At 44.9% G+C, this 26,876-nt stretch overlaps 3 protein-coding genes across 9 annotated transcripts; 2 read left to right on the forward strand and 1 right to left on the reverse strand.

Annotated features, from left to right (window-relative positions):
- Positions 1–410: 410 nt before the first annotated feature.
- On the forward strand, positions 411–18,331 carry fmoda (fibromodulin a). Of its 6 annotated transcripts, XM_053868485.1 has the most exons (7): positions 1,243–1,388; positions 11,712–11,952; positions 14,000–14,386; positions 14,883–15,005; positions 15,065–15,205; positions 15,991–16,258; positions 17,547–18,331. In XM_053868485.1, exons 2-7 carry the CDS (start codon positions 11,947–11,949, stop codon positions 17,696–17,698), a joined length of 1,077 nt encoding a protein of 358 aa, XP_053724460.1. In that variant the 5' UTR covers positions 1,243–1,388; positions 11,712–11,946; the 3' UTR covers positions 17,699–18,331. The 6 variants fall into 6 exon arrangements, with proteins under 6 accessions (XP_053724457.1, XP_053724460.1, XP_053724458.1 ...); XM_053868482.1 differs by lacking the exons at positions 1,243–1,388; positions 11,712–11,952 and adding an exon at positions 411–519; XM_053868483.1 differs by lacking the exon at positions 11,712–11,952 and having other exon boundaries at positions 1,255–1,388.
- zgc:113307 (uncharacterized protein LOC553753 homolog) lies at positions 5,555–9,879 on the reverse strand. 2 transcript variants are annotated; one of them, XM_053868490.1, is made up of 5 exons: positions 9,466–9,879; positions 8,372–8,622; positions 7,979–8,303; positions 6,404–6,721; positions 5,555–5,740 (listed from the first exon to the last, which is right to left on the reverse strand). In XM_053868490.1, exons 2-5 carry the CDS (start codon positions 8,600–8,602, stop codon positions 5,589–5,591), a joined length of 1,026 nt encoding a protein of 341 aa, XP_053724465.1. In that variant the 5' UTR covers positions 8,603–8,622; positions 9,466–9,879; the 3' UTR covers positions 5,555–5,588. The 2 variants fall into 2 exon arrangements, with proteins under 2 accessions (XP_053724465.1, XP_053724464.1); XM_053868489.1 differs by having other exon boundaries at positions 8,372–8,692.
- Positions 18,332–18,607: 276 nt separating the features above from the next.
- Positions 18,608–26,876, forward strand: LOC128760808 (sodium- and chloride-dependent neutral and basic amino acid transporter B(0+)-like). The gene is made up of 16 exons (XM_053868481.1): positions 18,608–18,724; positions 18,810–18,864; positions 20,310–20,421; positions 20,787–20,931; positions 20,999–21,130; positions 21,866–22,027; positions 22,084–22,195; positions 22,255–22,387; positions 23,166–23,306; positions 23,373–23,508; positions 24,003–24,221; positions 24,291–24,409; positions 24,476–24,575; positions 26,000–26,109; positions 26,179–26,346; positions 26,403–26,876. Exons 3-16 carry the CDS (start codon positions 20,356–20,358, stop codon positions 26,556–26,558), a joined length of 1,899 nt encoding a protein of 632 aa, XP_053724456.1. The 5' UTR covers positions 18,608–18,724; positions 18,810–18,864; positions 20,310–20,355; the 3' UTR covers positions 26,559–26,876.

Below are 26,876 nucleotides of genomic sequence, written 5' to 3' on the forward strand. Positions count from 1 at the left end.
TCTAACTTCATTCATTAAATCTCGGGTCAACGCATAATGTCTGGCTTGCAACTTAAAAAAAAACAAAAAAAAACTTCCCCAATAAAATGTGTTTATGGAATATCTTCTCTGGATGTATTTTACTTTATTGTTCAGACGTGACCGGGAAGTCAAAAAGATTATTCATGCCGCTCTCCAAGAGATCTAAAATCTCACCCCCATCATGCTGCAAGTCTTACTTTAAAATGTTTTTCAGCCAAATACAGTTATTCTTTTATCATGTCTTCAGTTTAAGCAAAGTTTTCTTCATGAGCAAACCATGTGTCCTTTGATAGGTAGCAGAAGATTTTTACTAAATGGTCTTCCGTTTTGTTCCCATTTGGGTGGCCAGGGTGATCTTCCAGGAGACTTTATGAACCTGTCATGGCCACTCATCCTCCAGCTCAAAAATGCCTAGCAGATTCTCAGTACTCAGCTGGTGAAACTGTCATCCGGGGTCACCCAGGGGCCTTGACCTTGATGGGGAACCTGAGCAGGAAGGTGAGTGGAAGCTTGCTGTATGTTGCATCATCATCTACAACACACAATAAACTTCGCTGCTGAGAGAGGTGCTGTCCACAGTACCTGCCACATACATACTTACTTTGTTGTTTCACTACTCAAGTGGACAAGCAAGTAGTACTCGGCACTTTGAAAGCTATTAGCTTCAAGATTCATACCATGATAGAAGCAGTTTTCGCAGAGTTGTACTGTACGCACATGTGTTGCACACAGGCTGAAGAAGGAATGTATCCGACAAGTCCTCTCACATGCTCATCCACTCGTGACAACCAAAACTGTGTTTAACAAAACCCTCCCAGACGGAAATACAAGTGACTGCCACTCCAAAACATACACCAGAGGTTTGTGTTAGTAGCTGTTATTTACAAAACCACCCACATGGTTTAGCACATTTACAAAAACATCAAATTGAATTGCATGTGTCGCTAAAACAAACGCAGTTATCCTCAGTAATTGCTGTTTCTTGAAGCACTTACTCTTAAGCCTGAAGAATAAAGTTATTGCAGGGTATAATGAAGGGTCCAATATCATGCTCACTTCAGAGGCTTTTAAAAAGAAAGAGACTTGCTGAAACATAATGTGCAGTAGAACTTCATTGTTTTTCACAGCGCCTTCATGCTGGTTTCCACGTCGCCTTTGTTGCGATGGAAAGTTCAATGCCAAGGTTTGGAGACACCAAAGTGTGACACTGAAAGCGGGTTTAACAAAAGTCAAGGTCAGTCAAAATTCCTGTAAAACATTTCTTACCCTCAATGTCACATCTGAAGGGAAGATAAATTCACTTTTTTTGTTTGAAGCGGACTCAAGTAGTCTGATAGAGGACTAATACACAAATGACCTCAGCATCTGTAAGTCTTTTTGAAAACCCTTCCATGCTTTTTGGCCGTTTTTCTTCACATTCTTCTTCCCTCTATAGTTCTTTTTTTTCCTCTCCATGTGAGCTCACTTTTTAATACTTCAACAACCTCTGATAAACCCACTCACTTGCAAATGTGAAGTATATTTGCTTCTCACTTGTTCACAGTCAAATGAATCACATTTGTCGCTCTGCGTTTATTTGATCAAAAACTGACATCGTTGTAAAACATTGTGCAAACATTGAGCCATTTTCCTCATGTGCAGTCTTGTAAATGTGAATTAGAGTCACAACTTCCTCCTTCATCACACCAAAACCGCAGGTTCCACCAGCCAGCCGACCAAGCGGGAGGTCCAAACCTCTGCTGAGTCATATGCAGCAACAGTTCCAGCATCACGTGATCAGGCTGTGAGAGAGATTAGGTCAGTGTAACATGAGTAGAGGGCCTGTGCGACCATTGCGAATGTTAAATACAGGATGGTGGAATCACTGGTGTGACATTAAGTCGCTGTTGCTGCTCTCCAGGCTTTGTTTTCTACTTATACCATGACTGATCAAAGATGCCACCTTTCCAATGCAATCTTTTCCTCTGTCGTTTTCATGAAAGGATTCCATAAACATGGAGTGGTTGTGGGAAAAATCCTTTCACAAAACCGCTGGGAAATGACGAAACAATGCACATGCGAGGCCTGCATGTGGTGCTGTAAGGCTCTCGCCAAAGCGGAAAAAGCGGTCAGCTTGATGACCATTGTTGCGTCACGATTGAGAGCTAATGGACAGACTCTAGACAGTGTCAGGGACGCTGGTGGTCATGCTTGTAGAGCTCTGTGAATAGATGTTTGCTGGGGCAGAGTTTCACAAATGTTGTAAAGTGTGTGGGTCTCATCTGTCGTTTGACAGAAACATGGGGTGGCATTCCACCAAAGGTCACCGCAACTTCTCCAGAGGCGTTCCATTAGGAAGCACTGTGAGGAGCTCCAAAAGCAACAGTCACTCAATAAACACTCTGAACTGGGTACTGTATTTTACCTGGAAGTTAGTTGTGTGAATGAGTGTTGAAAACATCCGTGGCTCTCCCTCCCGCGGGTTAGGAAGATAAAAGTTTGGGGACAGGTGAAAATGCACACTGGTTCTACTAAAAATCACACAGCATATGCCTCATGGCTGATGGTTACTTCCACATTTACACTTGTAAATGTGCTGGCAGTCTGCTCATACACTGGCTGAAGACTGTTTCTTGTTAGGAAAGAAAGTTTACGGTTTGACTGTACGCTACATTCACCTCCTGCTTGAGGTAAGTAATACTGCGCTTCTGAAGTCAAGGGTTGAAATGCTTTCTTTAAATGGCTGAGTTGATTCCTAGGGAGCTGTATATAAGTACAAAAAATGATAAAATATCCTTGTAACTGTTACATACACCTGCTGCTCTTAAGCTTCCTTTCCAGTCCAGCTCAGACCTAACATTACATGAAGCATGCAGCACCTGTGTGCCTTAAAGTAGTGTTCAATCCCCTGTAAAATGTGAGGCTTTTACTGTCGCTGTGATTTCAACAAGTCCAGGAAATTGCTTCGATTTCATTGAGACTTCTGGAGAAGGGTGAATTAATTTTCCATCCAAATATGGATGGACTGATGCCACACTGATATTGGAATAAAGACCCACACTATTTGTAATTTTTCGCAACAGCCGGCCGTACCTGCCAGCTCCAACTCTGCATCTGTGCCTTTTTTTTAATCTGGAGAGGCACACCTACGTATTTCAAAGCTGCCGAGCCCCTAACCCTAACACAGAAGCGTTGTTATTACCATAACTCATGCTGTATCCTGGAGCTTCATGGCTGTGAGATTGAGGAATGCAGGGTCATTTTTGTGGTTGAAAATGGTTTGGTGGGAACACTTCTGAATCCGACCACACTGTTTCATCTATCGAGGGAGAAAACCTATGTTTTGATGTAACATCTGGAGCACTTTAAATATGCTGTAGTCGTTGGACTTAAGTTTATCTTACACACTACAGAGTTGTGATTTCCAGATTAGCACAAATCCAGCGTGTCAAGTGTTCCTCAGACACTTGAAAGGTTAACTCAAGTCTCCCGCAGGATCATGGGAAGAGTGACTTCTGTCTCCGCTGAGTGTTGCTCCAGACGTTGCATAAGCCCCATCAGACAATCGCACTGGCTGCTCATGGCTGTAGCAGGACGTGGTGTCACCTGGAAAGTATGCTGGTGGATTTCATCTTGCTGCAGGAAAAACAGACTCACAAATAAACATAAGAACCTAATGGTTACAAACAGCTTTTCTTTCATTACATGCACCAATAAAAATGCTTCATAACGGGGCTTCTGTGAGCCATTCGTGTGAATCAATACGCACCTCCGCTGAGCTGAATTGTGGCACTTTATTTGCTTAAAAATACATCCTGAGTCAGGTAGTTGTTGATCATAATGATTCATCTATTTCTCAGCGGTTAGCACTCTTGGCACCCCCTAACTAAGGCAAACTTCCAAAGTGCCAAAGTGTTACCGGCCCTGTAGATGTCCCTGCTTTTGGGTGTCATGGGTCTGCCCCCAACTCTTTTAAATGGACCTGCCCGAGACACGCTATTGGGTCTGGCATTTCTCTGTTTTTACCACAGTTCCTCAAGGTAATTGAGTTGCACATCATTCTACCAACTATTTTTTATCCTGTCCTTGTTTATTCACCTTCTCCTGGATGAATCCCTCTGGTGTTGACTGGACAGCAGTTGTGTGTTGCTGTGTCCTCCCTGCTGAACATTTGTTGCTAAAAAGATAAACTGCAAGATGAGATCATGGCAAAACCGAGAACCGCTGCAGTCATGTCCACATATACAAAATGGTTTTTGGAGGAGTTCAGAGGGAGTGGGGCCCTATATATGCCAGAAGTACAACTGTGGTTTTTACCACCCCTTTATGACGGCTTTCTGATCCTGTCCTGTGATCCAATAATAAGGCGAATAGCATGCAACAGTTAATGCCTCACCTTCCTTCTTTAGGCAGAGCAAGACAGTCTCCTGTTTGTACACCACTAAGCTGAAGGGTTTATCAGGATAAAGTTTAATTTCCATGTCTTGCTCTAAACAACTAAACCTCTTTTCGACTCTTACTTTTCCAAAGTGTGAAAAGGCCCTTTCACACTGGGCGCTACGAGACAGATAGATGTGCTGACGCCACTTTGCAGACCTCACAGTAAATTTCTATGCAAATATAAAGCAAACTGGACGGAGATTTTATGACCCACAAGTGGCCTCTCACTCTAGTAGTCCAATGGACAACAATTAAAATCCAACTAATGTTGTTTTTCTGGTTTTAGACTGCTCAGTTAATCTAAATACTGTTTGGCATGTGCCTTGGAGTTTCTGGCGTCTTGTGTGAGTCAGTCATGAATGTACCTCAGACAGCAATTGATCATAAATGGGGATCCAAGTACTTCTTTAAACAGCTGGCCAGTGAAAGGGAGGCCCAGTTGCAGACCCAGGACAATGGAACGTGTGTCTCCTGGCTTTGGCACTCTTCAGTTCATTTTCCCTGGAGGATGTGGGGTGAAAATGAGCAAAGATGCCAGTCCAGTCTGTTTGGAAACACCTTGTCATTGACCACTTTATAACATCAGTTTGAATATCATTTGAACTCTACACAGGTACTGGACAATTCCCCAAGGCGATTCTTAAACATTACAAGTTAAGCACATCTCTTGGCAAATGTTGTGGTTGTGGACCGTGGCAATGAACAGTATTTGAACTTGTGTGCCCATCCAATTGAAGTGAGGCCCCAAGTCTCCACGATCCACTTTGGTTTGGATCGTAGGGCATGTTTTCCCAGCATCCCAAAACATCCTTATGATTACCCTAAATTAAAGTGGAGTCATATGTTTTCCTCTGTCCAGTGTGTCCCCTCCTCTTGTCCCAGTTGGCTGGGATAGCCCCCCTGCGACCACATGATGGGAACGAATGAATTTAGATGTCTTGGTCGGTTACTGTAGAGTTCTTGAGCTGAAATATTTAGCTTTTCTTCAATCCTTCTGGGTCAGAAACCAAAGTTGTTCTTCGGACTCCTGATCTGCAGATTTTAGCTGGGCATGGAAGAAACTGAATCCTAGAGAAACCAAAGCCATCTTTCTGAAAACAAAGTCAGAAATGCAATCATGTTTATTCAAACTTTTGTTTGATGCACAATCAGATGAGCAGTGTTTGTATGACTCTCAGGCAAAAGGCCCAGTCTCGGGGCAAATGTTGGGGTGACAGCTTGTTCCCATCCAGTCGAAGAATCCTCATCCAGGAGAAGGAAAGAGGTCCCACCTCTCGACAGAAGCTGGTCATGTTGATGTCTTTGTGGAGAAAGAGGTGAACTTTAATTCTAGAAAATGTGATCAGATTTCATTCACTTTTATAATCACCCTGTTTCATTGCTACTGCTGCCTTGGTAAAAACAGAGGCACAACTCTCTCTAACATCTGTGAGTGTCTGAAAACTCAGACAAGTGAATGTGTTTCCAATAGTTATTCAACTGGTTATGTCATTGCACATGTAATGATCAGTTTTGGTGCAGAGCTGAGAAAAGGTTTGTAGGTCTATCATACTGCTGCAGGGAAAGAGGAGAGCGGAACAGTGTGTGCTTCTGGCTAATCTGGCAGTGGAGCCTCAAATAACATCACAGATATTTTCAGACCAGTATTCTCTTTTCTTTGGCAATCTAATCTCGCTTTTCCCTTCGAACCAATTTACTCGCCCTTTATTCTGTCTACCTCATTTTTGTCTCTTTCCTCTCTTTGTTCAGTGATTCCTAGCAGCCCTGACTGCTTGCTGTCCAACCAGAGATCCTGCTGGGCTCATGTGTGCCGCAGCTTTTTTACATTTTTTACATCTTTCCCTTACTGCAGACTTTTTTTCTGAGAAACCGACAGTCCACATGGTGATAATCATTCATCAATATGAAGACGGATGGCGTTTTATGCAGTTTGTGGTGACAGGATTGTGGGATTTCAGCTCACCTTGTATTGCATTGGCCTCCAGATACAGGTACTGCAGGCTAGTAGGGACAGTTGGAATGGTCATGAGTCTGTTATAGGACAGGTCCAGTTCAATTAGGCTGGTGAAGTTGAAAGCCTGATGATGGATGTTGTGACTCTGCAGCCCACAGTGACTGAGGCGAAGGTACTTCAGGTTGAACAGACCCTGGAAATTGTCCTCAGTAAGTGCAGCCAGAGAGTTGTTGGACAGGTAGAGCTGCTGCACAGAGGGAGGTAGACGTCCGGGGACGGTGGAGAATGAGTTGTCACTGAGGTCCAGCAGGTTCAGACGAAGCAGACCTGAAATGTAGAGGGCAATGACATGACTTTATTGTCTTTAATATTTGGCAGTGTATCAAACAAAATAGAATGTAACAGTATTAACAGTATGTGTAAAAGTTTGATGTGCTATGAAGGAGGAGTACCAGTTTTGGGTGGAGTTGCCTCCTCTGATGTGATGCATTTTGGTGTGGAAGCAGGTCCTTGTGTGTCAAATTATAGAAGTAGAATCTGGGAACTTTTCAGAGAGGAATGGTGCTCGAGACTGATGCAGTCCAAAATAACATACTGATTTGCCTAGCTGGAGAACTAGTTAATGTTTAGGTGCTGGAATGTGTTTTGAAATTGGACGAAGATCTCTATACAAACAGAGTTGGAGATGGAAAGGGGCTTTGCGGATGCAATGCTTGTATATGTCATAGTTAAGGCAGATTTCTGTTAATACCCAGCACTTAAGGTTGAGCCTTTGGACTCTTTCTTCCTATACATATTAACGTCCTAGTGTGTTATGAAACAGGGTTGTGACAGGTCATAACCTGTGTCATGTGTAACACCCAGCACTGCTTTGAATAAATCTCTGTTTAAAGACTACAGCCAGATTCATCGTTCTTCATTGATCAATTTCCAGAACACTGAGACTCACTTTGTCTGTCCTGGTGCCGGAGGAGCTTTTCCTGCCCTTGTCCTGACTGGACTCTATTAAAGCAGCTGCTTAATTTTCCCTGCATGCGTGTCTGTGCCCTTCCATAGAGAGGGTGTGAAGCTCCGGCATCTGGGAGAGGCTCAGAGTAGACGTGCTGATCCCCTTTAATCAGGGGATGGCAGTAGAGGTGACACTGCATCTAGCCAGGGTGTCTCCTGGCATCTCCCTGGTGAGGGATTCTGGCCATCTACAGCTGGATGGAGGAACTAGGAGAGATGCAGGACATGCTGGAGACACGGGTCTCTTTCTGCTGTACTTCTGGGCCTCCACACTCCTGCCTCTGAGACTTGACCTCTGGTGTCCTTGACCAGCATGTGTCATAATAGCAGTAGCAGGAGGAGTAGGAAGTGATAATGCTGGTTTTAGTGACGTAGAACAGACAGTACAAACAGTATTAGTCAGTCTGGCAGTAAGAGGTGCATTTGTTGCTGAAACAGCAGCAGGGTGTATCATGAATGATGTTCGTGATCCTGGAGTGTAATGGTCTGTGTTCATGCACGTGGTCCCAATTGTTTGTGTAATAAGCATCGTGACTGAGCTGTGTCTCAGTAGCGGTAGCGGTGGAGTAACGCTACCTCTCAACTCTCCCTCTGGCAGAGTTTTCAGCTTGTTCCCATGCAGCAGCAGCAGCGTCAGGTTTGAAAGGTTCTGCAGCGCTCCAGGGCTGATGCTGCTGATCCTGTTGTGGGCCAGTCGCAGCTGCTTGAGTCCGCTCGGCAAACCACCGGGGATGGAGGTCAAGTGGTTGTGGTTAGCAAAAAGATAACACAAATGGGTCAGGTTCTGCAGGGCGTCCTTGTCCAGCTTATCATTCTGCAGCTTGTTGTTATCCAGTATGAGCCAGCGGAGGCCCGTCATGTTGACCAGGGCCGAAGAGGACAAGGAGGATATGTTGTTTCCCTGGTAGGAACGTAGACACCGATTTCACTAGTTTCTAGTTTGCTATGGTAATAAGTAGTCTTCCTCACCTGCATGAATATGTACTCGGTTCTCTCTGGCAGCTGGTCCGGGACATGTGTCAGAACTCTATTGTCGCAGTACAACGCCGTGGGCCAGTGGATGGGACAGTCACACTGTTGAGGGCAGGGTTGGGGGTTGTTGGCCCTCAACCAGGCAGAGTCCATTCTGCCCTGCAGGCTCATCACACTGGGCTCGCCAAGAAGCCGGTTGATCCATAGAGGAACGCCTCCAAAGTCCATAGCAGTGGTCTGCGTGGACTCTGTCAGACAGAGCAGAACCAGTGGCAAGAACCAGACATCCATGGATGCGGCGATGTTCAGGAGGGAGACCTAGAAGTTTTGACACATTAGTGCCACGCCTCTGCAAGATTCTGCATTTGAGTAGTAACTTGGTTGGGATCCAAGTGCAGTGGGTTGGAGCCTGTTCCAGCTCTACAGGGCGAGAGTCAGGGTCGGACACTCTCACACCCATGCTAACTCCTCAGAGAGAGGACACAGAATCGCACTAAACCCAGAGTGGCCTCTTGCTGGATTCAACGCTCCAACCTTAGACTTAGACTTAGACTTATCTAAGTATCTAAGAACATATCACTATATTATGGCAACGAAATTTCGGTCGTAGGCCTCCGGTTTCCAAAAATAAAACTATATGTCCAGAAATAAATAAATATGAGATAAATACTAGTCAGGAAGATGTACAAATAAACAAACAATAACCTGCCAGTTAATTCAGCGACTGTCAATCCAACTTCCTGTTTACAGTCCAACAACAAGTATGAGCCACCACAGAAGCTAATATTGACAAAAGACAGTGGACCTGCTCACCTTTGCAGGTGTAACATGTAATTGGTCCTCTCATCATCATTCCCTGTTTGGAAAATTATGTTCAGTGGTTTGAGGATTGCGCCCTGGATACAACAACACCATAGCTAAATCCATCGTACAATTGCACCATGTGTTATGTCAGCATCACCCCAGTACACAGTGGGCTCGCGTGTACAACCTTTACATTGAAATAGCACTTAGATGTTCCTCATATAAATCTCCTCAACTTAGACAGTGGAAGCGTGCATGAAAGCAGAGAAGAAAAGGGATGAACGTACCTGTTGTGAAGGCGCAACTCAACAAAGACGGTTTTCAATTCCCACTGAAGCTTTCTGCGCACAGCTGGAGCTGAGGGGCACAGTGTGCGTGCGTGCCTGTGTTTGTGTTAATGTGCATGTATGTGTTTACCCTGCGTCTGATACATTCCTGTCCTCAAACACTGCCCACATCCTACACCTCCCTCATGCGCCCATCCGTCTTCCTCATCTTGTCTCTGTAGCTGCTTGGTGGAGAGACGATTGTGCAGTGGAAATATGCACTAAGTACACAACCAACTGGCAAGAGCTGCGCTGAATAAATGAGGGACAGGTGGTGGAGGCTAGCGACTCGGCGTTCGAATGTGAAAGACAAAATGCTGACGCGTGAAAGCGAATTGAAAGAGTGTGCATGTTAGTGTGGCCAGTGTGAGCAACTCCAAGTACCTGGGGATCCGAGGAGACCATTCTGAGTGTGTGAGTCCATCAGTGTGTCTCTCAACATGTGTCTGCGCTCTGAGGGAACTCGCAGGCGAGTGGAGGAAAATATTTCCAGATTCTTTGTCTTTTTTTTTTTTTTTTCTGTGAGGGATGAAGAGAACAAGAGGGCAGTATGTCTCGTGGAAATCGTAGGAATGGCGCCCTCCTGTAATGCAGTCAAGAACTACACTGGACCGTGATGGAAATTACGCAACCCTTGTAGGAATGGTGTAGTTTTTACGGTAGCTTTGCAACGTTTTGATGTGATGTGACACCAGAGGTTTCAGATGTGATTACAGTGGAAATACAGTATATAATTCAATTGAACTCATTTATTTTTAACACACACACAAAATATTTTACTAAAGGTCAGATGATGTTTTGTGTTTTGTCTGCACACACTTGTAAAGACTGGCAGCTCATCTTAAAGCAGACGTACATAACTCACTCATGCTCTAAATATACACATCAATGATCTGTACAACTTCATTTTGGGTGAGTTCGTGTTCACAAGCTACTTTAGGTGCCAAGTACTTTCAAAGTTCTGGCTTCAGATCTCTGTAAATGTTGACATATTCTGGTTCAACGCAGTATAATTTAGATCCAGTGAAGTAAGTTGGATGGTCGCCAGGCTAATGAAAGACCTTTATATAGTCTATAGTTCGACCTGCTTTTATTTATTTAGAATCAGTTCATTAAGCATGGCAGTCAAAACAGAAACCTGTTGAATGTTTCTTTCTTCTCTTGTACTGCCCCTTTAAGTCTTTTGCACAGCACAATAGTCAACAGCAGGGGGCAGTATATTCTTCAGAACACAGACAAATGGTATCAAACTTTTACAAGCTGCAGATTTGATCACGGTTGGTTTTATGACAGTATTAGTGCGAAATTAAGTTTTGGAAGGTGATTTATCTGCGAGGTAAAAGTCAAACGATGGAAGAGACGAAAACATCTGGCTGCAATTCTGCCGTGTTCCTGTGCCTGTGTGTTTAAACATCTGTTTTCTGTTGTGTGATGCCCCCTTTTGCCCCAGGGCGCAGTGATTCAAGTTGCTTTCAAACGTTCAGCTGCTCGAGGTTTAACATGTCTGCCTCGTAACAGTGCCTTTTTCTAGTGCAACACAGTCGTGGTCACATGACGTGCAGAGGAACACAAGTCTGCTCAGCATGTTTGCCTGAATGTGTTCATCTAAATGTTGGCAGTCACTAAAGGTCACAGCCTCATTTGGTAAAACTTGCAACATAAACTCTCTTGTTGTCACACTGTAATTTGTGACAACAAACTCTCTCCAGAGAACTGTGTTTGTTCAAGTGCATCTGTCTATCCGTCCATCAAAGGAACATATTCAAAAACTCAGTCAGCAACTACCTGTATATATCTGTGAACAAGTATTTTTAGTTTGCCGGGGCTTAAATGAGAATTCTTGAGGGGAGTTCATGGCCTCCGTTGGGAGTTGCGGGCCCCTGATCTCCTGATCCCAGCGGGACAGAGGAGGTTAGACTGGCTGGGAAGGAGGACCCGTCTTTTGAAGTCCAGTTCCCCGGAGAATCAATTCCTCTCATGCTTAACAGCTTCTGTTGCCGCCTGTCTTTGTTCCCAGATGATGAGCGTCCTCAATTTTATTACATCTCAACAAATAGGTTTATGGATATGAGCTCAAGTCAATGATTATAGAAGCTGTGCATTGCCCTTGAACCATTTGAGATTTTACTATTTATGCTGATGTTTGGTCTCTCTATTTGTGAGTGTTTCACATGATCCACGAGCCCCATAAATGCCTTTTGTTTCAGGACGCAAGACCATCATGAACTCCAGGATTCTCACAGATGGCATGAGCTTTATTTCCTCAACCAGTCTCCTTCCTGAGTGCCCTGCGCCAAACTCAGTGCTGGAGGAGTCAAGTCCTCCACCAGTTTCTGCTCATGAAATCGCCTTTTGCAGACATGCGGACCCACCTACTGGTGTCTATTTGTCGTGTAACACTGAAAACCTTGTTTGTGAACATGAGCCAGTGTCTGCGTGCATATGTGGGTGAGCGAGAGAGAGCACCGAGGTTAATGAAGGCAAACACTTAAAGAAGCAGCAGTAAATATTTTGGTACATTTACATGTCCTCACTGAACTTGCTGCTTCTTTTATAATCCCAAAATGGAGGGATTTGTCAGCTCACAGTGTTTATGAACTTAAATTCATTTAAAGCTTTCCTTTAGATTGATATTTGAGGCAATCTGAAAAGGCTGGTGATGATGAGGAGGAGATCCAAGGTGGAGACGTCCAGGCAGCGTGCAGCGTCTTGAGTCATGATGATTGGTGTAAGAAAGACCAGACCACTGCTCCTTCACATCAAGAGAAGTCAGTTGCTGTGGCTCAGCTGCTTGTCTGGACATCTCCTAGACGCCTCCTTGATGAGAACTTCCCAGTGGGTGGTGGCCCCAGGGCAGACCCGGGACATCATGTTGTTGTTTATGAAATAACTACTTTAGTTAATATACAGTAGGTATTCCATGTAAAATGAGCATTCTTTTACTGGTCGTGCAGGTTATATTTAAGGCACAAGGTTTTCAAACCAACTCTGCTGCTCTGTATATTTTAAGTTGAATCAACTTTTAAACTTTACAGTGCAGGAGAGTTATGGGGATAGAGCGTTCTGGCCTCTTCGTTTCGATGAGGTGCTTTCGTGGATCAAAAATTGAGGCATGTGAAATATTAAGTCGTGCAAAATTCTAGACTAGAATTAGCTTAAATTAACCAAAAATGGCAAAGTTAACGGTAATATCATGCTTTACTCTGGACTTTTGACATGACCTGATGCATGCCAGAACATGAACAGACTCTTCCACCACTCTACTCCTCTGTCATTTCTCTGCAGTCCACAGGAGAAACAAAGTTGTTCTATTGAGTCTAAATCTTTGTGTGCACACAATGTTACATATCTAGGTTATAAAACATCAGTGGCGGGCAGCCATATTGATACAGAAGCTCGTGGCAGACAGGAAGGGGCCCACATTAAGACCAGACAGACAGCAGCATAAGTAGCTGTCACACATGTTTTCATTTAACCCTTTACAAGATGTCGGAGTGGAATGGTGAGGAGATTTACGCCCGGTGGTGGTTGGTGTCAACATCATTAGCTAAGCCTCCACCACTACTGTGTTCACTCTGGAAGTGTGAAGTGGGGTGTAGGGGGTGCCAGAGGAACAGCATGAGAGAGTGACTGGATGCAGATGTGAACAGCCACAGCATCACCCCTCAACAACATGAGGGGAGAAGAGGCACGAAGTGACGGGTGCTGGGTCACGCGTGAGTGCTGGAGGGGGTGGACGGAGCCGGAGCGGTCGTAGGGTTAGGAGGGGGTTGGCAGAATGGAAAGGAGTGTCGGGTGGGGATGGTGGTTTTGACAAAGTCTTTGTCCCCACCAGTCCTCTGCACACTCTGAGCAGAAGAGGGGGGACGAGGCGGGCCGCTCTGCGATCAGGTATGTGTTTATGTGTCCATGCATGTCCATCTGTCGCAGGCTTTCTGCATGAAACTCCATTAGACAAGTGATGACTGAGTTTGGATGTGAGGACAGAGAGCAAGGTCATTCTTGGATCGGCTCATAGTTGTTAGGGGGCTCCAGCGAAAGTCTTTTACAAAGCTAGCATTCATGTTTGCACCTTTCTCACAGTTGCCCTTTACATTCCTTTAGGAGCCAGGACTGAAGAATGTGAATCATCAGGCACTTTTAAAGAAAAGACAAAAACAGTCTCAACTCAATATCACCAACCTGAATTTGGCTTTCATTTGTTTTCTAGCGCTCAGAAGCCCTGAAATGCATCCGTTCAAGTGTACTGCTGCTGGCAGGAATTCAAATGTGACAATGTAATATTTGCATAGATGTTTCTTGGCCTGAGCTCGCCTTTGTTAAAACACCTATTATTCAGATGAATTCATAAACACTGTGCCTTGAATCAACTTTTGTTTTGCTGTTATTGAAGAAGCACTGAGCACTCTGCTCCTGATTTGAATGTTGTTAACTTTAAGCTTTCTATCTGACTTGCATTGGAGTTCAATTTTCACTGTCCTTCTTCCCCTTTTAGATGGTAGAAGAGCCAGGTGGGATTGTGAAGATGCGTCTGGTGATTGTCTTGTCAGCTCTGCTTCCCCTCGCGCTCTCGTATGCCCGGGATCCACTGGCGTGGCTGTACGGCCCACGGAGCCAGAGCTACTATATGGGGTCCCTCCAAGCAGGATCCAAGTACGAGTGTCCCGCCGAGTGTGACTGCCCGCCGACCTACCCCATCGCAATGTTCTGTGATGGGCGGAGCTTGACCACCATGCCGAACGTGCCGTCCCACGTCAAGTACCTGTATCTTCAGAACAATGCCATCAAGGCCGTGCCTGAGTCGGCGCTAGACAATGCCACCAGCCTCGTGTGGCTGATGTTGCACCACAACCAAGTGACATCTGAGGGAATTGGCCCGAAGGTAACGAAAAACAACAAATGTTTACTCACAAACAGAAATGTGCTTGTCAGAGTTCATAAACAAGGAATCGGTTTCACGAAGAGGTCACTTGTTGTTGACGCTCCAAATGCGCTAATATAAGTTTATTCCCCCCAAAAACAATTTCTGCACTTCTGCTCGGACACATCGGTCTTCAGTAGGAAAACAAACTGTTGGAAAGGAACCGGATTTCATTCCAGCCTGGATGTACACAGAGGATTGGCCATCTCTGACCTCACAGTGCGCAAACATGACGAATGCTTCAGGCAACAGAGCGGGAATATTTGTTTTTCTGACTTCATGACGGAGCTAAATGTCCCTCAGGCGGACAGGAAAACAGTGTTTGGATTTAACTTAGTTGTGGAAAAAGAAAAGTTCTTCCCAAACCCTGTTAGTTTACCAGCTGGCTTTGAGGATGGAGAAATGTCTTTGTTGTCCCATCAGTTTTGTTGCTACATCATGTTACGGTCTGTTCCAGGCTTTTCGGAAGCTGGAATCCCTGGAACGCTTGTATCTGCAGCACAACAACCTGAGCAGCATCCCCGCCAACCTCCCGCGCTCCCTTCGCGACTTGAGGCTCAATCATAACAGGATTGAGAAGGTAAAATCAGGTTTGTCTTTCTGTGGAAGTGCTAATCTTTTAAAGCCTGTGTTGCCTAGGTAACAGGCGCGGACCTTGAGGGAATGGATAACCTCACTGTCCTGTATCTCCACGACAACGCCATCACAGACATGAGCGCGTCACTCAAGGCGCTAACGTCTCTCACCCTGCTGGACATCAGCAACAACAAGCTGACCAAGGTGCGTCTTTCACAGTGTTCATGTCAATAACCAAAAGACCAAGACCAAACCCAACACTGCGCTGACGTCACATCACGGTCCTGTCAGCAGGCTCTGTGTAAGAATTACTGCTGTACTGAAGCAGAGGTCATCAGATCATGGTGCTGCAGGTCCAGGTGGTGGATTACAGCTGAAGAAAGCGTCTCAGATGTTTTCCTGGGTGAAAAGGGTCGACTGGAGTCTAAGGGAGGGGAGGAGGCAGGGTCACCTCAGCAGCAGTGTCAAGCTCAAGTCTCCAACAGTGAGGTGCTGCTGCTGCTGGGCTTCACAGTGGCTGCGGCGTTTTAGTGGATGTTGAGGAACCGTTTTGAAGGACGGAAGTCAGTCAAAGCAATTTTTTTAAAAAGAAGACAAGCTCACGTGAGGCCATAGAGCCAGCGTGGGAGTCTTTAGTGGGACAGGCTTGGCGTCACCGCACTGGGTCGGTAATGTTGATCCTCAGAAGAATCTGAGCTGCGGACTGGAGCTTGTAGAGGCGATGAGCATGTCTCCTCCCTGGAGTATGCTCTCACAGCAGTTTGCAGTCTGTTTTGTTTTTGTTGTTTGTTCCACATAAATTTGTAAGCAAACTGCCTGGATAGATGAAATTTCGCCTGCACCTACGTTACATCACTGACAGGTCACTCGAAATACGACCACGTCGTTCGACCCGCTACATGTCTGTGATGTTGTTGAGAGAATGGATATGTGTTTGTTGTTTACTTCCAAATGGCTTTCTACTCATTCATAACATTTCCTCACCCAAGGTGCCAAACTCTCTTCCCGGACACCTACACCAGCTGTACGTGGAGTCCAACTCCATCGACTCTCTTCCAGAAGGCTTCCTGGGTGGCTTCCCTCAGCTGCAGTATGTGAGGATGGCCCACAACCTACTGACTGACAAGGGGATTCCGTCCAACACCTTCAACGTCTCGGGTCTGCTGGAACTGGACCTGAGCTTCAACAAACTGGAGAGAATCCCTCAAGTCAGCTCCACACTGGAGCACCTCTACCTACAGGCCAACCAGATCAAAGGTCAACTGGCACTCAAGTTGTTGATCATTAATTAACCGCCAATAATGTCAGTTGACGAGAGGCACGAGAGAGGAAGGTGTAGTTATGAACCACTTTCTAAACACTGTGATCGAAAAGGAATCGTGTTCACACACGCTCAACTGAACAAATACAAACTCTGCTGCTGAGTAATAATATTATTTAGAAGACAAGACGTCTAAAATGACTTTTCATTGCCTCCAGTGTGAGAGATGAAGCAATGTTTCATTTTACAACCAAGATTCATCTGTTTACGTTGAATAGAACTGTCTTAAGTGGCATCTAAGTTGCCTTGTCGAGAATCATCACTTGATCAGGAACGGGATTTATGAACTGTTGCAGTGCATTATGGATCTTGTTTCCGGCCATATGTAAGTAGAGAGAGAGTGCAGACCTCTGCCTATGAGCTTGTTTCCTGCAACATTTTTTTCACCTACAGTTATTGCCCTGCACTTATCGTACCAATATTCACAGGTGGCAATAGAGCTCCTATAAAACACACAGCGTAAGAAGAGCAGTTTTTAGTCTTTAGTTGGTTCTGTTAGCGCTCATACAACCACAACATACAACCTGATGCTGCCATGGTTAAGTCACTAGTTGTAGTCCCTGTCTGGGAACCGAGCTTTTGTGAGCCAGCACCCAAGAGGCTGCTGTTCCTACGTGGACGTCAATGCTCCAGTCCAATAGAAGTCAAGAAAGTCTTCAGGTTGACCTAAAATCCAAAAATCCAAATCTTAAAATCAATTCCAGTTGACTGTTTCCATTTCACTGCTTTGCAATATTTGCATCCAGTATGGTCTTTCCTTCTTCTCTGCTCATTTCCCATCAGTGTTGCCACAGCAAGTCCTCCACCTTCTCCACCGTCTGATGTCCTGCAGCCAGTCCTTTCTCATTCGTCATGAACCTCACTATGGTCCTCTTCTCCTTCAACATCCTTGGTCCAACTCTGTCTCTCCACATGTCCCAATCACCTGTCCTCCCTAACTTTGTCTCCAAACGTCTCCCCATGTTCCTCTGATAGACTTGTTTGTGATCTGGTCCATTCTCCCAATGACAACCTCAGTGTCTTCATCTCTGACTCTCCTGACTCCGACTCCAAGTCTTTAAACATACATTATGGCAGTGACCCCTACTGTAGTGTGAAGCTTCACTCTGACGTCACACTCCAGCCTGTTGCACTCTCTTCTTCACGTCATTGTTTTCCCCATGCAGATAAACGCAAGTGTGTGTGTGTCTGTGTCAGCAACTAACGGCCTCCTGTTTCCCTCAGAGTTCACCCTGGGTAGCTTCTGCACCGTCGTGGATGTCACCAACTTCTCCAAGCTGCGCACTCTTCGGCTGGACGGGAATGAGATCAGCCGTGCAGACATCCCATCAGACTCCTCTCTCTGTCTGAGGATGGCGGCCCACGTTGAGATCTAATCCTGAGCTCCACCAACACGGCCATCCTCCTGACCGTCTTGTTCTTTGATAACAGAAGGGAAGTGAGTCACAGGATTCAAATAAATGGACATTGGTGCCGACCTTCCTCTCTGTGAGAACACTGGACATCAACATGGTTTGTGTTTTAAGATGCTTTGTATCTGTCTGCTGTTCTTTGCTGACACAAACTTGTTCAAACTCCAACTGTCACTCTGAAGCTGACATACTTCATCATTTTCATGGTCTGGAGCACCGACCATTCTAAATATAAAGTTTGATTTAGTCACTCGTATCAGCTTAAGATTAACTATATAGATTTTTCTGTGATTTCTGTTGAATGACAAACAGAACTTATCTATGTTCTAAATGTCCTCAAATATTCCCATATAAGTTTTTACGCTCATTTTAAATAAAGTGGTACAACTTCCACTGAGATGTCTGTTTACCTGGATCCTGTGAAACATTACAGAGGAGCTGCCGCCTCTTATTTGCCGTCTTTCTATCTTTATTTGTCCTGAGGAGTGGAGCGTGTTCAGGAGGTGGCTGCAAGTGTGTCAAGTGTGTCAGTGGACGTTCCACTGACACACTTGCAGCCACTTCAAAGTCCACAGCACCCGAGTGAGCGACAAAAAGCCTGTTTGAAACTCTCATGTCAGCTCTCAGAAGTCTGCCCTCAAGGCTTTACTAGCTGCTGTGTTTCCATTTATAGGTGTTGTTTTTGGCTACGAGGTGAATCCGTCACCAGTCGTGTCGCCGCAACAGTGATTAGAGGCTACACACAATGCTGACTGTCTGGCCTTGATGTGCGTGTGTCACCGACCTCAATGAACACCTTCAGTCAAGGTAGACACAGCCATGGTGAAGAGTGAGACAGCACTTCAGCTAGTGTGTGCATGTATCCCTGTGTGTCTCAAATGAAACATTTTTCTCTTGTTTCCCGCCTCATTCTGAGCCCGTCCACACGATGACGTTTGTATCATGAGTCCGTGAACTTCTGAGTCAGATGATCTCTCATCCACGGCTCAGGTAGATTCACAGTTCAACTCTGTTGGGCTCTCTGTTTTTCTCAAGTGTCTCCGCGGTGATCAGTTTCAACACCAGGTTTCTGCAGAGATGGACAGAACCATCCCACTCGAGACTCCCAGTCAGAAAGTTCCAGTCAGAAGGTTTGAATGGTGCCACGTCACTGTACTTTGAACACTTGTCTTTGCCTACTAATGTTGTTAAGAAATCCTGAAAGCAGCAACTTACGAGTTAATGCTGCTCTCAGCAAGAAGGTCGTGGGTTCCATTTTAGCTTAAGGCAGCTCCTGTATTGAACATGGGACCCTTCTGGATGCGATTTGTTTTCTCTGCAAACTCCGCTTTCCTCCCGTAACCTAAAAACGTGGTTTCATTTCCCATTATAAATTGTGTGTGTGTGTGTCCTTGTTTAGATGTACATGTGGGGACCAATTCTTGGACACAAACACACACACACACACACCTCCTTGTGGGGACCTTTTGCTATTTCTGGGTCTATTTTAATAGTCCCCATGAGGCTAATTGTCAATTTGAGGATTAAAACTTCAAAATCACTGGATCATTATAGTTGAATTTCAGTTTGGGTTAGGTCCTGGTTAAGGTTAGCCATGTGTTTTTGGTTGGTTAGGTAAAGGGTGAGAGGCTGGGCAAAGGGTTATGTCAATGAGCGGACCCCAAAAAGACAAACCTACGCGTGTGTGTGTGTGTACTTCTATCTTTGTGAGAACCGAAAAGAGTGAGGACATTTTGGCCGGTCCTCACTTTGTCAAGCCTCTCGCTCGGTTATTATGATTGGCTTTCTGTTTGGTTAAGCGTAAAGGTTGAGTGTAGCCATTTGTTTATTTGGTTAGGTTTAGGGTGAGAGCCTGGGGAAAGCATTATGTTAATGTATGTTAATGACAGTCCTCACTAAGACAGGAAGACAAGACAAAACACTATCCTCGTGGGGACCTTATGTCTGTTGCCAGTCCCCACAGGTCCAAACGTCAATTTGAGGATGAAGACTTCAAAATAACGTGGTGGTTGTAATTGGGTTTCAGTTTGGTTCAGAGTCCTGGTGAAGGTTAACCATTTGTTATCAGGAGGAGTTGAATGAATGAACTTTGCGACTTTGTGACCTTCCTCCAAAACTCCGACTGAAGTCCAGATACTAGTGTTTCTGCTTTACTTTCATTTCAGTCTTTTCTAGAGCAAATGCTTAAATAAAAAGGTTTGCTCAGAATGAAGTTGTTTTTCCTGTTTTTGAATAGAAAGGCAGCAGTGAACAGATGAAAGTATTCTCCTGTCTTTAGGTGTAAACTGGTTTTCTGAGTCAGTAAGACAGAGTTCAGGTTTTAAAGCCGATTTATGACCTCCATCTCAGTTTGTTCTGAATAAGTGACCTCACGCTGAGGTCTGTTAGTTTTCATCGAGTTATGAACTGATGGACATAAAAAGCTGAGCTGCAGAGGGCAAACAAGAAGGATGAGAGGTGTCCCACACAAGTGCCGGTGCACCTATGAGAAGTTTAGGGGCGGAGTTTTCCTGAAGGGTTGGGTGTGTCAGAGCGACACTGTTGGCTTTTGACATCCACCTCATGTATCCTGGAGTCAAACACCAAAGCCAGCGAAGGTGGTGTGAAGTCATCCAGGAGACATGAAGAAGTACAGCTGGAGCAGCTTCAAGGATACCATCTTTGCCAACCCTGCTGTCGTCGACCAGGTGAGGGCTTTCATTTGAGGTCACTCTGACTCTCCAAGTCTAATCTCATGGGGAAAGAACAGGAGATGGTTCTGGAAATTCAAATCCATTATGGTGTGTTTTAATACTGGTTGTTAAAGCAGGTTTTTATTTACAATTGAACTTTTCATCCTCAAACAAAGAACACATCAACTATCCTGGTGATTCTCTGAGGTCCAGCAGGTTATGAGGAACAAGAAGAAAGTTTTTAATTCATTAGTACATAGTTTTTCACAGTCTCTCAGAAATGGATTCCAATTTAAATGATGATGACATATATACACATAATAATACACATATACACAATTATGTTGGTTCCTCCTTCACCTGACGCTCCGGCCCGGAAGGATCCATATGTGGGCGAGGGAGATGAGAACCAGGAACGTGGAAACTGGACCAACAAGCGCGAGTACGTCCTCTCCAGCATCGGCTATGCTGTCGGACTCGGGAATATCTGGAGATTCCCATACCTGGCTTATAAGAACGGAGGAGGTATCCATTCAAAATGAACCTTTTCTCCAGCAGCTTTTGTCTGTTTTGACAGTTTAACTTCCTGCAGGTGCCTTTCTCATTCCTTACTTCGTGATGCTGGTTGTTGCCGGAATTCCTCTGTTTTTCCTGGAGAGTGCTTTGGGTCAGTTCTGCAGCCAAGGACCCATTAACGTGTGGCGGGCAGCGCCAATAATGCAGGGTGAGAAAACGTTCAGAACTCTTTCAGTTCCAAGCACACTTTCATATGATTTCCCTCATTTACTGTGGAATGCCCAGCAGCACCGTTTCATGGGAAAGTTTTTTTTTTTTTTTTATCTGATTGATACGTTTTATGAAGTATTGATTGAGTGACATATCCGTCAAGACTGTGCTGGATACAAATAGTCACCCGGAAAACCATCATTCATCTCCTTTCATCAACACCTGCTGAATGTTTCAGTGAAATCTGTTCAAATAATTTGGAGTTGTTTTGTCAACAGGGAGACAAAACAAAACCTTCTGAGCCGAGGTGAAGATTCTTGGCCTGACCCATGTTCAGTTGTTTGTTCAGTAAACTGAGGGAATCGCATGATGAAAACGTTGTTTGTTTCCTTACATCCTTCAAAAACACACATGTGACAATATAAATATTTAAAGTGTTAAAAAAACGAAAACTGTGAAAGAGCTGAGCTAAAAGATGGAACATTTCATTTTCCTGTTGGTCCCTCAGAACACATCAGAATTCACAAGCTTTTCGGAGCAGAACCACGGCCTTGACACACATCACTATTTATTTATCTATTTAGTAGCATCTTTTTAATTCATGTATTTAAAGTGTGCTGACCAGAGCTAAATGTCTAACTCTCACAAATATAAACATGTTTTAAATGTTGTATGACACAAGTTGACCTGAAGTGAAACTCTTGAAAGCCATCATGTTGTCTTGCGCCTGAAGGTGCTGGCGTGTCCATGGTGATGGTGACTCTCATCGTGTCCATCTACTACAACGTCATCATCGCCTACAGCATCTACTACATGTTCGCTTCCTTCCAGTCTCCTCTGCCCTGGGCCAGCTGCAGCGCTTGGTCCGGCAGCAACTGCAGCGTGACGCCTGCAGGTGAGTCAGATCCCTCAGCCGCCGCTCCATCAGGGTCACCTGTGTCTCTGTTCCAGTGTACTGTAACATCAGTGGAGTTCTGGTGTCCAACCTGACTCAGGAGAACATCACCTCCCGCCCCACCATCCTCACTGCTCCCATTCAGAGTCCAAGTGAAGAGTACTGGGAGTAAGTCAGCACCAGCGGCTGTTCAGATAGACTTGGGGTTGCAATTGTCTCTCTTGCAGTGGGGTGGCGCTGCAGAGGTCCAGCAGTCTGGATGAAACGGGGCCTGTTGTTTGGCACCTGGCTCTGTGTCTGCTGCTGAGCACGGTGATCTGTGCGGCAGCCCTCATCAAAGGCATCAAGTCTTCAGGGAAAGTGAGTTCCTTTCCTGCTTGTTTCACCACTGATGGTCACACCTGAGCCACAGGCAGAATGTTCTTAGGAGGCCCAAACACACAGGGCTCAGAGTGTGTCCAGAGGAAGTCTGAGAGTTTTGAGAGTTTCATGTGAGCTTCAATGTATCAACGTGGCACGGTGCTGAAACTGTGGAGGATAATCACTCAAAAAACAATTCGGATTTTAATGACAATATTACATTGACCTTAGTATGATGCTGCCTGCGTGTTTTCCAAGAACAATATCCAGCTGCGAAGGTCACAAATCAAAAACTGCCCAACAGCGCCCCCGTTAAAATGCTGGCGGTCCACGCTGAGGTTCAGTATTGTTTGCATTAAGACAGAATCAGAATCAGAATTTAATTTATCGCCATGGTCACTGGGGAGCCCACCAACTAAGAAAGCGTTTTGGAATAAGTGCTGACAAAAAAGAAAAACAAAATAATAAAATAAAAATAAAAATTATAAAAAATTAAAAATAAATATAAAATAATAATAATAATAAAATAAACAAATAACAACAGTCAAGAAAGGCTGCGTTGTCGGCATGAGTGTGCACATCTGTTTATTTGTAAATATTTATTTGATACCTTAGAGTTTTTATTTATCGTTTTATAGTGCTCTTTTGCACTGACACTGGTGGTAGATTAATCTAATTGTACATGTGTATAATGACAATAAAGGCATTCTATTCTATTCTATTCTACAACAGAAACATGGATGTAATTTCTCCTGTGTCGGTGTTTGTCTGTCACCAGGTTGTTTACTTCACAGCGACGTTTCCTTACGTGGTGATTCTGATCCTGCTGATCCGCGGCGTGACGCTAGAGGGCGCTAGAGACGGAATCGAGTTCTACATCGGCTCTCAGTCCAACTTGACCAAACTTGGTGACGCACAGGTGCAACATGAAACGTTTCACTTCTGCGAGCACGAACGTGATTTCTGATGACGTCACGTGTCGCAGGTGTGGAAGGACGCTGCCACTCAGACCTTCTACTCTCTGTCTATTGGCTGGGGAGGAGTCATGACTCTGGCGTCCTACAACAACTTCCACAACAACGTCTTCAAAGATGCCTTCGTGGTCACGCTGACCAACGCCGGTGGGTGACGTCAGAGTTCAGCCTTCACAACAGGCCTGACCACTGTTCTAAACTGACGTGACATGTCTCACAAATTCACAGTAGTCCCTGAAGTTGAAAAGCGGTTCGTCACCCGGAGTGGAATTCAAATTCCAATTTATAGTTTTTGCATTTATTTTTCATGAATAATACTAATTTAATACGCAGTTTAATACATAATACATTTGATGCAACATAACTTTAAAATGATGACAATTACCAGAATGCTTCACTTTACATTATATTCAAAATGCAGGGAATCTAAGTTTCAGTATTTTCAGAATTTAAGTGAAAGTCAAAGTCTTCAATAAAAAAAAAAAAAACTGGCTTGATATGTTAAACTGGAACTATTGTTCAAGCGTGTTTCGCAACCGTGAGTGAGGTTCAAAATAATGATCTGTAAAAGAAAGTTCTTTGACTTATGTGGGCACAGATGGATGTGGACACTCACTGAAGGTGTAAACATCTGGTTCCAGGAACTAGCGTGCTAGCTGGGTTTGCCATCTTCTCCATTCTGGGTCACATGGCTTTCATATACCAAACACCGATTGAGAAGGTGGTGAAGGACGGCTTCGGCTTGGCCTTCATCGCTTATCCAGACGCACTGTCCAAGCTGCCCATCTCCCCCCTGTGGTCCGTGCTCTTCTTCTTCATGCTGCTGACCGTGGGTCTGGACTCTCAGTTCGCAGGAATAGGTGAGGCGACGCTTAGTCTGACTGTGACATGAGACCAAACATACCTTTCTAACATCTCCTCTACCCCAGAGGTGATCACCACCTGTATGATCGACGCCGCTCCCAAAATCTTCAAGTCCAAACGGGCCATTTTGAGCATCGTGACCAGCGTGTTCCTGTACCTGCTGGGTCTGCCGTGTGTCACACAGGTGCGCTGCTCGCTGCACTTCCACCTCCTGCTCCAGGTTTACATGACTTCTGATTGTCCGTTTCAGGCCGGGATTTACTGGGTGACACTCATCGACCAGTTTGTTGCCACTTGGGTGCTGCTGGTTTTGGCTCTTCTGGAGATCATCGGGATCATCTACATCTACGGTAACAGCTGCACGAGACTGTAAATGAAGCCTGCTGATGGCGCTGCGGAGCTCTCTAGTTCTAAGAGACAGTTCTGAAACGGACTCTTCATCCATTATCCAGCAGAGTTTTCAGTTGACCAAAAATCTCAAGTATTTGCCAGAAATCTGGAGTATTTTGTCATAAACATATTTTCTCATGACTAAACTGTCCACCCTCACTGAGTACAAAAACTTTCATCCAGGATTTAGTATTCATCCTGTTTCATGGACCCAATATTGATCTAGTATTTATCACTTCTCTGAGATATAGGGGTTAAAATAAACTTGAGTTTTGGCCAGGCTTTTTTTGCAGTGTATGTAAAGAGTTGGGTTGTTGGGATACAATCTCAATATACCTACTACAAACTCAGGCACAGAGTCGTATCAGCACCATTGCAAATTTATAGCAGATATAGCGTTTTGGTATCAATACTTTTTGGAGCATTAAAATTTTGGATAACCTACGGTAGGTCTGCAGTGACTCGTCAAAATAGTTGACTAGTCATGACGTCATCGTTCTTCGAACAGGCCGCAGTAAGGGGAGAGATGGCTGAGGCTGCATGACCTTTGTGACCCAAAACTATGGGACCATTTCACAAAGGACTCATCAAAGGACACAAACTCATATTTTATACAGGTGTTAATAATGTACATATATGACTTACGGTTTGTCGTGTTCGTCAACTCGTACATGTCATGTGCCGGCAAATCGTTGAAGTCATCGCTGACTAGCAAACTGACATTCAAAGTAATTGTGAGTAAGAGTGTATCTTTTTTTTAAATGAAAGCTAATGCTAATCTGAGCACGCTTAGGGATCACATTAGATGTAGGAGGTGATGGGAGCATCATGTGCCAGGCATAACAAAACAAGCTGTCAATTAAAAAAAAAAAAAGACAAAACAAACAAACAAAGAAAAAAAAAACTCATGTCAGGTTGCGTGGACAGCTGCCTGAGCTGCCTCTCCTCCTCCCAGTTGGACCTGTCCACAGTCACTCCCTCTAAGAGGTGTCTGCGAGGCCCATAAATCTTTCTGTGGGCAGAGCAAACTTGCGTGCTGTATTTTGAGATGGCGAGTTTGCAACTCAAACATTGCGTGAAGAGGAAAGTGGACTTCTCTATCAATGTTGTTGATACTGTAGTAGATGATTTGGATCATCGGGTATGGTTTCATCTCAACACTACACACATGGAACTGCTGTTTTCTGCTCCATCACAATAATAAGAAAATAAGTGAAATAATATAAAAGTAAAACAAAAGTGTGAAATAAACTCAGTAAATAAAATGAATGTCTAAAAAAGACATTGGACAGTAAATTGTGCTAATGAACACAGTGCAATTTCATGGTTCCGGAAGACCATACTGCAGACTCCATGTTTAATTTGAGCATCTTCTTTGTTCCAGGAGGGAACCGTTTCATCGGAGACATGGAGATGATGCTCGGCCAGAAGAGCTTCTGCTTCTGGCTGTGGTGGCGAGCCTGCTGGTTCGTCATCAGCCCCTGCCTCATCGCGGTGCGTTGACTTCCTGGGTCTGTTCGTCCAGAGCTAAGCGTGTTTGACCGCCTCTCTCGTTCACTGCAGGTGATCCTGGTCTGGTCTCTGCTGACCTTCACCCCGCCCTCCTACGGGTCGGTTCAGTACCCTATGTGGGGTCAGGCTCTGGGCTGGTGCATGATCGTGTTCGTCCTCCTCTGGATCCCCCTCTTTGTGGTTCTCAACATGCTGAAGGCGAAGGGAACTGTGTGGAACGTAAGTGTGATGTTCCAGTGCTGGAAACCCAGAGTCTGACTGCTGTTCTGTTTCAGCGGCTGAAGTCGCTGTGTTTGCCCTCGGAGGACTGGCACCCGTACCTGGAAATCCACCGAGGAGAAAAGTACTCGAAAGAGGCGTGTCAGCAGAGGCACAGCGACAACAGCGACGTGTCACAGACGGACCTGACAGTGATATCCTCCAAGTTATGAAGCTCCAGAGCCGGACATCCTGAGCTCTGCTGTGGCTCTCATGAGCTACACTGCTACACAACTTTCTCCACAATCCGCTTCTGAGGCACTAGTTTTATTTTCTTCTCCTGGTCCTGACCGGGCCCACCCACCCACTAGGTGAACCAATCAGCTGACCCGTTGTGAATCTCAATTTTTAACAACACAAACTGCACTCAGTAAAAGTTAATCAAATGTGTGTTTGCACAAAATAGTCGGCGTGGCCAGATGAACAAATTCCACTAACACAACAGTGTAGTTATTTTATACATTTTTCTTGTTGTGAATATTATTGTGAGT

This window comes from Synchiropus splendidus, chromosome 6 (genome assembly GCF_027744825.2).
Source record: "Synchiropus splendidus isolate RoL2022-P1 chromosome 6, RoL_Sspl_1.0, whole genome shotgun sequence".
NCBI classification, from domain to species: Eukaryota; Metazoa; Chordata; class Actinopteri; order Syngnathiformes; family Callionymidae; genus Synchiropus; species Synchiropus splendidus.